The sequence below is a fragment of the Tinamus guttatus genome, unplaced genomic scaffold (assembly GCF_059628265.1).
Source record: "Tinamus guttatus ecotype Peru unplaced genomic scaffold, ASM5962826v1 Tinamus_guttatus_pri_ptg000260l, whole genome shotgun sequence".
NCBI classification, from domain to species: domain Eukaryota; kingdom Metazoa; phylum Chordata; class Aves; order Tinamiformes; family Tinamidae; genus Tinamus; species Tinamus guttatus.
The window spans coordinates 334781-348328 of record NW_028288794.1 but is presented as its reverse complement, the minus strand read 5'-3'; the positions used below and the strand labels follow the sequence as shown (position 1 = coordinate 348328).

Sequence of the window (13548 nt, the reverse complement as noted above, 5' to 3'; positions counted from 1 at the left end):
CATCCACCATCCTGTTCCATCCACTTTTATAGCAAGGCCATTCAACATACACTTTCTGTACTATTCACACATATAATAGGGATTCTTCCTTATATGTGATGTATACTGTAGAACAGCTTAGTTTTCCAGCCATGATTTCACAATATTCATATGCTGTTCATGTTATCTGAACATATCTCATGCACAACAAGCCAGCAAAAATACATTTGCCACCTAGGAGGGACTGGTGAAATCTGAGTTAAGGCAAGAATAAATGCTGCTTATATAGCACAAAGCTATATAATACGCATATATTATTGCTCAGATATCACACTGGAAGACTATTCTTCCTCCAACTGATAAAGCAGGCAGAGGATGAAGTGCTGGTACCTACAGGACAGGATACCAAGGTCTATGAATACCATGAATTTATTTCAAGATTTAATATTTATTGTTCTGCAATGAAGATTCCAGATTTGTGTATTAAGAGTGTTTATCTGTATATTAGCAGTTAATCTGTATATTTGTCTCTGTATTAAACCACTTCACTTGGATAAGACCTACCAGTGGGACCTGCCCAGAAATTGTATCTGTACCAGCTATTGAGTCCATGCATGGATAAGAGGGAAGTCGCCTTCCCTGGCTTTTCACTGTACCTCATTCTGGGGCACTGCACCACAGAGCCAGCTCTCCCCGGAGAAGCCAACGGCCTCCATGTCCGTACGACCACCTCCTCCCAAAAGGCACTAACGCTTGATTGGTCTGCAAGATTATCTGATCAATGCAAAAACAGAGGGAAAAGGGTGGACTCAAGCTGTCGGCATGGCATCTTCTCAGGACAGTCATCTCCCTCATTTTCTGCCTCTCTATCCTGGAGCTTGAGAGCATGTTCAGCCTGTGCTCCTGCAAAACATTATGGTACTGCCAGCAAGGTGACAAGAGGCTTTACAACCTGTTTGCATCTTTTTGGCATGTTAACACTTCTATAAAGCAAGCACACAAGTCTCAGGCAACAAGCTCAGGGGCTGCCTTGGCCTCCAGCATGGTGAAAACCTAAACCATCTGCAAGCCTGAAAAGGAAAACAGTGCAATCCTGCTGCCTTGCCACCCTGAAAGAGTGCCCATAACTATGCATCCTTGCTGTTATATCCCATCTGTGGAGGATTTTGAAAGCATCTTTTGCATTGGTATCTGGGCACTGACTGTAACGAACACAGTTTAGCTTGTTCTCAACAGTGCAGTTTTCAACAGTGCAAATTTTATCACCTTAACTTAAAATCATTGTGCAGAGGCTAGCTGGACATTGGCTGCCATTCCAGCATCATGCTCCAGCCTTGCCACAGAATCAAAATAATAATTAAAATAATAATAATAATAATCAGAGACAACATTCTTCCTGTCCTTCCTCTTTCTCTGAAAGCATCTCTGAAATCTCTGCATCTTTGTTTGCAGTTGCAGCAATGCAGGCTGTCTAGAGAGAGTTTCTGATGTCTTTTTCCTTCATAATCACACAGTTTCTTTTTATAGATATTGGATCAACTAACATCCAGCACAGCAACACAAAAATTCAATCTAGTAACCCTTCTACTGTTTTTCCTGCAGAGTGAACAGGAGATGATTTTGGCTATCATTTTTCTCAAAGATACACCAGAAATCTTCCTGGTTCAATCATGGCTTCATTTGAGTACCACAGTCCTTATCCTGTCACTCAATACTCACACAGTAGCAATGGGTGACCCACAGGAACCATCACATCACCACAACGGGCTGTAGAGGCCATGTAACCATCAGCTTTCCCAGGTTAAACTACCTTTTCTTCTTCTCTCCATGTGTTTTTTCATTTGCGCTGAGGCAGTGGTTGTGAGACTCGGTCGGTTCAAGGAGGTCATGGAGAGAACTGGCCACCCCTTGCCTCATCCATCATAGTGCTGGAGGGAAAGCCAAGATGCGATGGCACATCTGGTGCTCTGTACACAGTGACTCAGACGGGATAGGATTGCATGTTCTGCTACTCTCCCATCTGCACGATGGGTTCCCTGCACGGAGAAAGCCAGGACAGCAGCTACATTGGAGCACGTAGAGACACAGACACAGTTCTCCAAGTAACACACAGCACTGGACAGGAAACTTGATGCATTTCACACCAGAAGAGGACAGAAGAAAATACACCCACTTTCACAGCAGCAATCACAGAATCCATGGGGAAGGGAAACGCTAGATATCGATGCCAAAAAGAGCACAGTGTTGTTGCAAACCTCTTACCAAGAAGAAGAGAGACTCCCTAGCACACTAGAGGAAAGTGAAAGCCCACAGCTTAAGTATGGATGCATTTCCCACACAGAAGTACCACTGAGGCCCAGGATTTTTTTTTATCATGGAGCAGCAACAGAGGTAGAGTCATAACAAACAGATAAATATTAATAGCTATAGGATATCTTGTATTTGCTCATGTAACTCACACACAGGTCTTAGTCTCATTGCCCAACCAATTGCAAAAAACAGTTACCAATTAGATAACCAATAGCTTAAGTATAGACACACACAATCACTGCACCCTAAATTCAAAGGGTGAACCCACAGGGGCAGGGAATTATGTGCGCCCCATGAGCAAGTACAATATTTGACCGTGCAGTCAGGATTGGCACCTGGTTTTGTCAGCCATTTACCAAATGAAACTGTCCTGGAAAGCAGTCGATTGCCCTTTAACTGTGTTCATGAAGTAGAAATTGTTTAATGGGGTCTGGGACTGGAAGGCTGTGGATCAGATCCAGACGACATTTGCCAAGTATTCTTCGTACAGCTATGCGGCAGAGAGACAACAGGCTCCGGGTGCGGCCTGCAAGGAAGAAAGCGGAGAGGAAATACTGAGGGATGGAGGGAGAAGGAGAGAGGCATAACAGCATGTAAATTGTGCTGCGCTCCGGACAGCACAAAGCCTCTGCTGACAGCGGAGGAGCCCGTTACCTCCTCCAAAAGCTGAGGTGATGCTCTGCACTGCAACAGAAAGGCAGTGCCGGAGAGCTGACCTTGCGCAAATCCTCCCTGCGAGGAGGCCACACTTTCTGGCAAAAAAAAATATTGGAGCAATCGCAAATGCCACACGGGCAACTAGGAAGGTCAAGGTGGAGACTGCAAGGGGTTGTTACTATACACCTGAGCCCTGCCAGCGTGGGTCCAAGACACCCCTGCCAAATCCACACCAGTGAAGTCTGAGAGAGGCTTTATGCTAATCAGATAATTTGGAAGTGATGCAGACTTTCCTTTTGTACTAAGCCATCCTCTGGGAAGCAACAGCTGTGGGGAGAAGTCTAAGCACTGGCAGCCAGCTCAGAGCTTATCCCAACTTTCCTACAAGGGCTTCTGTTGAATTCATGGAGAGCTCTGCCAACACAAGGAGAACAGTATGGTGGTATCCTTCTTGATTCAGGAATTGGACCTCCAAGACATTGCTCCATTTTCCTGACTGCTGTACCTAAGGAAAGCAAGCAGGGCTATCCCACTGCCTTCCTAAACGCAGGCTTAATGAAAACCACCTGCCCTCGTTTATTCCCATCTCTGCTTTGCAAAAGTCCAGGAGGGTTTGAAAAACAGGTATGTGCAAAGCTGATATACTTTCAGGTGGGGGATAGGCATTGCATCCCAAGTCCTGTATTCCTTTTAAATCTCTCTGGTCTGGAGTTTCAGAGGGAAACTCATCTTTTGACCCTGACGCAAAGCCCTCGCCATCAGTGCCTGAGCCTGGTGGTTTTATGAGGTGCTGCCCTTGCTGGAACAGGGGTGCACACTGAGCTGATGTTGCTTTCGCTAAAAAAGGAAAGAAATAGCAGGAGAACACAGGCGTGTTTGAGCTTGAGGCTTTGGCTTGCATCCTCTATAACTCATTTACTTCCCAGAGGATACTGAATTCAAAAAGCGAGCTTTTTTTCCCGCCATTTTACATCCCCAGATGAGCTCCCAAACCCTATTTCCCACCACTACTGTGACTGTCACTGCAGCAGCCTGCCCAAATACCACTTTACCACATTAGTCCCAAGGAATCCCTGGGAGCCACTGAGCACAGGGACACTCAAGAACAGTGAGGGCACATTTCCGTGGCTTCACCGAACTGGATCTGTGGGCTGGATGCACCACAAGTGGTGAATGAGCAAGAGAACAAAGACATAAGCGCTAGAGGCATGGAGCTCCACTGTATCCTCCCTTTGCAAGGGAGGACCAGGGAGCCACAGAGGTCAGCCCCATGTTCCTCTCCCTGACCAACACCTGCCTGGCCAGGAAAGGCTCTCTGGAGGTTTTATCAGGGCTGGTGAGCTTGGTGAGTTCAGAAACATCTCACCGAATAGCCTGTTAAGTCCTGACTATCTTTTGTGTATGTTATAATTGCTTTATACTGTTAAGTATGTCCTGCTTGCAGAATCTTTTTACACCTGGCCTGAACAAATGAACTTGAACAAAACCCACTCTTCCTAGCTGATGCTGCCTCCTCTTTTGAGGGAAGCCATTTGTGCAACATACCAATGAAGCCAACAGTGGAGAAAATAGCTGTGGTGATATTTAGGAAGAAATACTCACCAGGCATAAAACACACGGATACAAATTAATCCATGGACCCAGTACACCCTATCAAGCTAGCCACCCCTAGCTACCAAATAAAGAATCCTCCTAAATGCAGCCCAAGATAAAACCAGAGCCACTGTAGTAAGTCAAAGCTACTTACCTCTGGCTTCTTCAAACACCTGCAGAGCCTCTGGGTTGACTTTGACCCTTCCTGTGGATTCCCCTCCCAAGGCCTCTACCTTCACCAGATTCAAATTAGCTCCAAAGTCAATCAAAAGGTGGACAAATGCTGCTTCACAGCCATGCCGCAGGACAGCGTCCATCACACACACTGGCGAGCCCCGGGAAAAGCCTTGGATATTGATGGGCCCACAGCAGTTAAAATCTGGGTTGGCTCCTGCCTGGAGCAGCAACCTAAAGCACTGGAGGTTGTGGTAGGCAGCACTGATGTACAGTGGGCAGACCACGAGCGTGGTGAGGGGCCGCAAGGAAGGGCTGGGGAGCCGGGAGGCCAAGTGGTGATTCACGTCCACATCTGCACCGTACCTGGATGGGAGAGACAAGAGGCTGTTTGGAGGCTTCTCCCCTTTCATGCCCTCCTGAAGGATGTGCTGAGCATGGCCTTGGCATGAGGGACAGCTCAGCCTGAGCCAAGGGCACATAATGTTGGTCTCTAACTGGCTGGCTGGGGAATAGAGGGTGTTTCCAGGTGACTCAGTTGAAGAGAAGCAGTGGAATCAGTGAAATAACTTCCCCATCAGGATAACAAAAGGCCAAGAAGGTAGACAGGCAATGGATCTGACTATCACAAACAGCCGGAAAACGCAACAGAAATCTGCTCAAAATCTGTGTTCAACAGTGGAATATATATGACCAAATCCTGTTCCTGAAGGAGCTTGGATGGTTGAAATGCCATCAAACAGAAGCCTTTTTCCTAGTATACAGCTCAGCCACATGGATGCATTTACCAATTCTAGCCATTCCAGGAAACTGGAAAAATACTAAATAGTTGTGCTGAGCTTCCACTCTACCCATCCATTCTGCATAGCTTGGTTCACCAACTATATACTATAGTAGACACTGTACAAGAGATACTGTACAATACCTGAAGCAGAGACCTCCATGAGATGTTAGAGAAAACCTGTCAAGCCTTTCACAACCAGCTCTTGCTTCATGCTGCTCCATGGGGAGGTCAGTATCTCACATCCTGGCTACATGGTGCCACGCTGTCTGGACTACTCCAGAGTCCCCTGCGGCCACAGCAAAGGGGACTCTGCCACAGCAAGTCTCTGGCTTGTTGTGCCAGAGAGTAGGTGAGTGAGCAGGGCAGACCCCTCCTCAAATGGAAATCAGCAGAGTCACACAAGAGAAGTAGCATTCACAGCATCTAGGCTCAGTGGGATCTTTTAGGGAAGCACAGACGGCACCAAGTAGAGAATGAGGAAAAAGTAGGGTTCATTAGCTTTGGAGCTCTTGTTTTTTAAAACATTGGAGAAAGAGAAGAATGCAGCAAAGTAAATGGGTACAAAAAGACTAAGTGTCCCTTTCTGGAAAAGCATGGAATTTGAAAAATTGAAATGCTGCAGAATAAGTAACAACAGAAATAAGAATCTATCTGTGTTTGGCTTGAGGCTGGGTAACACCCAAGCAATGGTGACACTGCAGCTGCATCTATTTCACATGCAGCCTGCAGAGGAGCAAGAAGGGAGAGAACACAATCCCTGAGCGAGTAGTTGTTTTTAATTACAGAGTTACAGATCAATCAGAAGCCCTGTCCTTTCCCTGCACAGTAATAAAATGTCCCTTCACCCGCCAGTCCCTCTCTCAAACTGCAAAGCATGCATTCAGAAGACCAGGTTTCGCTGTCTTCCTAGATATCATAATATTCTTCTTTGCAGTTAATAAAACATATAAGGAAACCACCTGGGGATAAATTCTGCCTCAAGGCATGCATAGCTCTTTCTGAACCCAGTAGGGGTTGGTCCCAATCCAGCAAATACTTAACCACATGCTTTAACTCTGAGAACAGAAATAGGCTCATTTAAATTAAGCATGCACAGAACAAGGGTCAAGAAAACTTGTCTAAGAGCTGCAAACAGCACGCTATGTACACACGAGATTTCCCAAGCCAGGAACATCTATCTCAGTTAGGCTCCCAGGTGACCTATGGGGTGGAGAAATGACGCTGCAGAGTGAGAGCTGGTCTCTGCACCAGCCCACGGGGCCAACCTTCACTTCCCGGTCCAGACAGCCAGCCCACCACTGCACCCTAAGGGACATTCCCACCTTCTAGTGGCTTTCAGACTGCCTTGCTAAATGTGCTTGACTTCGCCTGCGTTGAAGCACAGAGGGCTAAATGAGATGTCTGTTCTCCATAGAAATCACAAGTTCTCTGAAGGTAAAAAAAAAGTTATCATAAAATTAGACTATCCAAACATATTGGATGGAGTCGCTTGTGTTGCTATAGGGTTTTTGTAGGGCCACTGTGACTCTATTGCCTACTGTGGCCATAGTTCTGACCAGACAGCCACATACTCTCACATTTCTATTCTTCCCTCTCCTTTTTTTCCCCTATTTTTTTACCCCATTATCATCAAAATTCCCATTGTGGATATTCCCATTTTACAGCAAAATATGAAATTCTCCTCTTTCCGTACAGTTAGTTACACATCTGAAGCACTGCTGTGATTTCTCAGCTCCCTTCTGCAGTGCTTGCAGTGAGGCAGGAGGGCTCGCTCATCCTTAGCTTGCTGGGTCACCCTCAGTTACGTTGCAAGCACAACACAGCAGTCCAGCTCACCGCAGCATGATCACATAACAAGCTGTTAGGAAAGTAATCTCTACCCTGGCAGTATAATTGTAAATATTTCCGCCAGTCTGCCTATAAAATGGATCACCATTCCGTGGCTGCGCGTGTATTTACTATTAACGGATACAGTTTCACTTATGGCTTGGTTAGCTGGTTCAGCAATTGTGAATCCTGATTGTGCAACCATATGATTAAAAAAAAAAAAAAATGAACCAGGTGATGTTTAGACACCTGCAGCAAAGTACCAGGGCAATGAATGTGCAAAGGAGGACAGCCTGACCAGGCAGACCTTTCTTCTCAGGACTCTGGAGCTATCTCAAGCTAAGTAATCCAAAATATGTCTTTATTTTTCAGTAAGAGGGGTCCTATTCATTGCATTCTCCTTGCCAAATCTTTTCGATCGACATTCTCTAAACCTTTGAGTGAGCTTTGCAACATACGGCTGCATTTTAAAGTACAAAACTCTGAATAGATCTATGAAATCTGTACTCCAAGATATTAGGAATTTTGGGCAATCTGACAATTTGGTATTAGCTTAGCAGCCTTGGGAGAGACATTGTCTAATAAAAAGATTTTGGACAACCTCCAGTTAATTTTTAATCCTGAAAGTTTTCCAAAATCTTGCTTTTAATATCGCTGGCAAGGTATCCCAAGGAGTAGACACATAAATCAATACATCAGCTCTCCGTGTGCTGAAATACCATTTGCTACATTTCATCCTGTGTTAGCGGATATATCAGGGGAGATTCTCAGGAATGCAGCTTATGAGCCTGAATCCTGTGCCAACAAGTACATGGTGATGGGGACATCCTTGTCTCCGCTTCCAGAAGAAGAAGGAGGGAAGGGGGGAACATTCTCCCCTTCTTTTTGCTTGCCAGCTTCCTTAAAGCTGCATTTCTGTGAAAAATAATTTCCCCATAAGCAAAAATGAAAGGAGAAAATCCCCAAGTATTGTGGAATTTTTGTATCTAAATCCTTTTCTGTTGTTATTTTCCAGCATTTGCAGTCACTGAGGGGATTCTTTAGAGAGTGTTTCTGTGGGAATCCAAATAAACTTTCTTTTACTATTTCTTTCTACAACCTATATTTGCCCCTTATAATCCCTTATTATTTGGCATCAACAGCCCATGTAGTTGCTCACTACAGTCCCTTATACAAAGAACTTCCAATTTAGAAGAAAGGAAATATCACAGCATGCCACAGAGGTGAAAATCCAAGTTCACAGACCATACTGCTAGTCCCCCTGTCTGCTGCTGGTGCTGCAGACAAAATTCCCTAAGGACAGAGGGTCTTTGTATTCCGGCAGCACTGCTGAACCCTGCTGCAGCTAGAGGCTGGATAAGGGATCAGATGCTCTGCAATATTTGCATGCTGGTCAACCCTGTCGCCCAGGAAAATGATTTTTGGACACTACTGCAGAATTAACCCAGTCTCTTATTGCTAGGCAAGTTGTTGGTCCACCTAGGTGGATAAAACATCCATAACTAGTGGTCCTCCAGGGACTGGCTCTGCGTTCCCAAGGATGAACTACTCTTTGGCTCAGCATCGTGCAAAAAGGAGGGCTGCTTGGATGCCCAAAAATTAGTGCTGAATACAAACAAGTGCAGCAGAGACAGTACCAGCCCTGGCCACCCGGAAAGGCTATTTTTCAGCTCCCTAAAACGATCTCTATCACTTTGCAACCAAGAGATGCCATCTCCTTCCACGGAGCTTTGGTTCAGGTCTCTGGCAAGAGAAGAAAATGAAAGGGATGCCCAGATGCTGTTCAAATGATGGGCAAATACCAGGCAGCCAAAAACAGGCGGTCCTGGTGATAGACATCTCTCTTCCCAAGGACAGAAAATGGTCATGGAGGCCAAACTCAGCAAAGATCTGTTTCTGATTTTCTGTTTTTTTTTTTTTTTTTCTTTTGACCAGCTGAGGGATCCACCTTGCTTGTAAACGCAGCCAGGTGGGACTGAACAGAGGGGTCTGGAGTCAGATGAAAGAGAGAGCCAGCAATGGGCTATTGAGATGGAGCAGGGCCATAGAGGAAAAGCAGTGGATGGTTTGCAATGCTTGGCTCTGATGGTGGGGTCAGAAATAACGTTTTTTCCTAGGAAATGAGGCATGGTGGTTTCACACATCAGTAGCATTTTTGGCCAGCTCCATCAGGTCTGTGGACTTAGCGGACACACCATGGAGAGAAGGGTAAGGTAGAGGAAGAAATGGATGCTATATGTCCCACAGGCCCCATGGGGGGAAAGAGCCTGAGGGAGGTGGAGAGACAGAGAGAAGCAGAGTCGTAACCCCTCCAGCCAGGGCCATCTGCAGCTTGGCTCTCACCTGATCAGCTCCTGAAGTATATCTGCCCGGCCCACACGTGCCGCATGGTAGACCGGGGTGCTGCGGTGGTGCCGGCTGCCGTTGGGGTCAGCCCCAGCTTCCAGGAGGATCTTGGCGCACTCGAGGTGCCCGTTGACCACAGCCACGTAGAGGGCAGTCTGTCCCTTCACGTCCACCAGGTCAATCTCAGCCCCTTTCTGGAGGAGGAAGTCGACGCAGGGGCCATGGCCGGCGGTGGCGGCGATGCGGAGGGGTGTGCAGGGCAGCCAGCCGCAGCACCACACCGACTTCTCGTTGATCCGGCTGGCACGTCACAAGAGAAGCACCGGGTCAGAGAGGGCCTCACACCACCTTGGGCCACCCTGCCTCCCCCAGCCCTGGAGAAAGATCCTGAGGAAGGTTGAATGTCCCCCTTGAAGCTTTTCCCCACTGTTTTAAGTACTTCAACCTCCTAAGAACTCTACAAATAAACTGGCACCGTTGAGCTAGGTGCTGCATGGAGCCAGACAGAGCTGGAGGCTAAAACACTGCTTTCAGTGGTTTACTCCAAGCTGCTCTGACAGGCACATAATGATGCCAAAGCAGAAGAGTAACAGAAAGAGCAGGAGGAGTGGAGGGACGCCTGGAAGTGCGAGCGTTCATCCATATCACACCACTGGCAATGTGCTCGCTTGGCCTGGCACCATAAGGATAAATGAATGCAAATCCTTCCCTAAAGCCCTGCCAGGAAGGAGGGTAGGCATGCTGCTTGGAACAACATAAACAGGTCTTTAGCATCCTTGGTAGACACCAGTACTGTCAGAAAGAACCTTGCTCAGTTTACAGAGGAGATGGCTCTGGTTTGTGGCTGCTCAGATGCCCCTCTGAAATCACCTGCGCTAATCCTCATGTTCATCCAAATCTCAGGTTAGTCCTAAAACTCTCATAAATGTCCAGCCCTTGATCACAAATTCTCTTCAAATCACTGCAGGTACCATTTCAGCAACAACATGCATAGAGGTGGGAATTTCTTTAAGGCCAAGGTAGGCAGGAGAATGTGCCCCTTTGCCAGTACAGTGGTCAATTTGCTCTTCTAGAGGCCTCCATGCAGGCCCACGTAATCTAAATAGGACAAAGCAACTTTTATATGCCATGTTTAAGGCCATTTTTCAGGAAAACAAAGCCTCCTTTTTTTTTTCTTCAACTAGGCTTTAGGAAGAAGACTAATATGAACCTCACATCAAGTCCTCAATTGTGCAGTCTTATGACTATCCTAGGAGGCTGGGGGATCTCCACTCCATACCTGCCCCCAAATTCAAAGAAGTCAGTTCTCCACTCGTTCTGATGAACCTACCTGTCCAGACCTTCTCCTACTGCCTAACTTGGCCTTTTCCCTGCAGCAAAGGATGCCTTTTCAGCTCACTCGGAGCCTTGAAGGGCCAACCGGCACTGATGCGATGTAGTTCCCACACATCATGGGACAGAAACTGGAAAAAATCTCAGGATGAGGGATTGAAGAGGCTCCACAGAGCCACCTTGGTGACCGAAGGAGAGGCTGGCTCATTCTCGTTACTGCTGAAAGGACTTTTTTTTTTTTTTTTTTTTTTTTTTAAGGCTGAGAGAGATATTTGCACTCTAAGCAGTTTTCTCCATGGCGCAGGAAAATTAATTAAGTGTCCCCCTGGTCACAGACTTAGCTATAGCCAGATTTTGTAACGGAGGGTGTTTCAAGCTTATATTTGATTTGTAATCCCTTTTATATGTTTTTTCCATCATATGTAGACTCCTCTTTTCACAGTATTATATTTCCAGCATGATCTGAGGAGCATTTACGTGTGGACACTGCCCATTTTATGAACCTCACAGGACTAGCTTGAGATTTGCCTCCTGGAGGACTAACAAGCATAATTTCAGGGGTAAGCAGAGCAATCTGCCACCAAACACATTTCCTGTAAAAGTGGAGAAAGGTATTTCTGCCAACAGGACGGGCTTCAGGAAGGAGCAGGCTACAGGGAGAAGGGGCTGAGACAGTTTGGGGCAGGAAGCCCAGAGGAAGAAAGAGTCATTAGCCAAAATTTTCAGAGCTGAGTTCAGTCAGACCTTGCATCTAATTCCTCCTTTGGTCCTGTAAGGGCCTCCAGAGCCAGTGTGAAGGTGCTAATGGAGGAAGGAGGTGCTGGCACCAGGTGGGAGACGTGGCCCTCACCTTTGGAAGCTCTCCTCTTGCAGCAGGCTCTTGAGCGTGGGTAAATCCCCCACGTAGGCCGCGTCGTGCAGCCGGGTGTCCTCACAGTGCTCGATGGGGTGGTCACAAAACTGCTCCCGCAGCCACTCCTTGAGATTACGACCTGCGCTGAAGAGAGGGGGAGCTGGGTTGAGTCCGAGCAACAGGCTGCTGGAGGAGGCGAGTGCTGAAGCGCCTTGGCACCGCTCCCAGGATCACCAGACAGAGCTAAAAATGGCATGAGGGAGACTCTGCCTTCCTGTGAGAAGACATCAGTGTAGCTACAGCTCATATTTCTCCATGTCTGAATCCAACAGACACTGACAGAAGGGAAAAGGCATGGAGCAAGGAATGGCCTACTGTCCAGTATGCAGGTGCTGGTAACGGGGCTGCTTGATGCCCCCACTGCTAAGCACAAGCAAAGACAAGATCAACAGGTATGTCCCCTCCACACCATGACTAGAGCAGATTGTGGATCGAAGTGAAAATGCCCCCTGCCTGAACTTCACAACAACTCTGCATTTCCTGGGTGCACTTGGGATGCACAGCATGCTCCCACAGGTCCAAATCTTTCCTTAGGAAACATACCAGACACTCTGGAAAAGTCTAAGGCATCTCAAGGGATCTTACTGAAATTTCCAAAGTGTGTTCAGTGCTAGCTACATCCAGGGAAAAAAAAAAAAAAAAAGGAGAAATGTGGTTGCAGCCTGAGGTCCCCGGCATGGGTATAATAATGCAAGTAAATCCTTCCTCTGCATGGGGTTCTATGTCCGTATCAGCACTTTGAGCAGACCAACGAGCACACATTGCAGTGGGGTGGCCAGAGCAGTGGGCAACTCGTGCTGCCCCACGTGCAATTCTAAATTCTAAAACACTATCTGAAACAAACCTCTTGCACTGAAAGTACTGCAAGTCGGGGAAACCAAGCAAGTGCGCACCAGGGCACTCAGCTCTGCCTGGCAAATCCCCTGTGGCTCTTTCGTGCCACCAACCTGGCGGAACATCCTTCCTTGGACACATCCAGGGAGCCCCTCGTACACCGACCCCAGCAGGCAGCGACTTCCCCTGCTTCACCTGCCCAGGTGAGGTGCAGGGATGGAGGTGGTGGAGGAGGGCTGGGCAGGTGCCTGGATCGATGGACAGCAACGAGCGCGGGAGTCCCGTTTTCACGGGCTGCACGGGAGCGTGCAGTGGCCCGGGGCTCTGCTCACGTTACCTGCGTGTCCCTCCGAGGCACCGGGGCCGATACCCAGGTTTCGGATGCTGGCGGTGTCCTGGCCATCCGGGGGCTCGGGCGGGAGGGCGCTGCCAGCCTGGCTGCCCTCGGCCATCTGCCACCGTCTTCGAGGGGACCCCCGTCCCCTCACATCGCCCCGGCCTCCCGCCCCCCTGTGCCTGGACCCCTAGCAGCACCCAGCGTCCCGGTCCGGCCTGGCGTCTCCCTGCTCCCCGCGGGCACCCGCCATCCTCGGCTGTCACCGCTGCCCGCACGGCCCTCCCTCCCGCAGCCGGGCCTGATTGGTGCCTGCCAGCGCCCAGGGCTTCCTGTTCCCATGTTAAGGTGGTTTATCCTCCCCAGCCTCCTGAGATGGCTTCTCCTTCCGCTTGGGCAGCCCGTGGAGCAGCGGCGCGATTCCTCCTTCAAAGCCGTCCGCTCCTCCCCTGCAACGCTTCCCTT

The 13548-nt window shown here is 48.1% G+C and overlaps 1 protein-coding gene across 1 annotated transcript; it reads right to left on the bottom strand.

Moving 5' to 3' along the window:
* Positions 1 to 2484: 2484 nt before the first annotated feature.
* On the bottom strand, positions 2485 to 13239 carry ASB1 (ankyrin repeat and SOCS box containing 1). The gene is made up of 5 exons (XM_088526962.1): positions 13087 to 13239; positions 11853 to 11994; positions 9668 to 9970; positions 4694 to 5079; positions 2485 to 2815 (listed from the first exon to the last, which is right to left on the bottom strand). Exons 1-5 carry the CDS (start codon positions 13199 to 13201, stop codon positions 2682 to 2684), a joined length of 1080 nt encoding a protein of 359 aa, XP_088383088.1. The 5' UTR covers positions 13202 to 13239; the 3' UTR covers positions 2485 to 2681.
* Between the last annotated feature and the right edge of the window lie 309 nt (positions 13240 to 13548).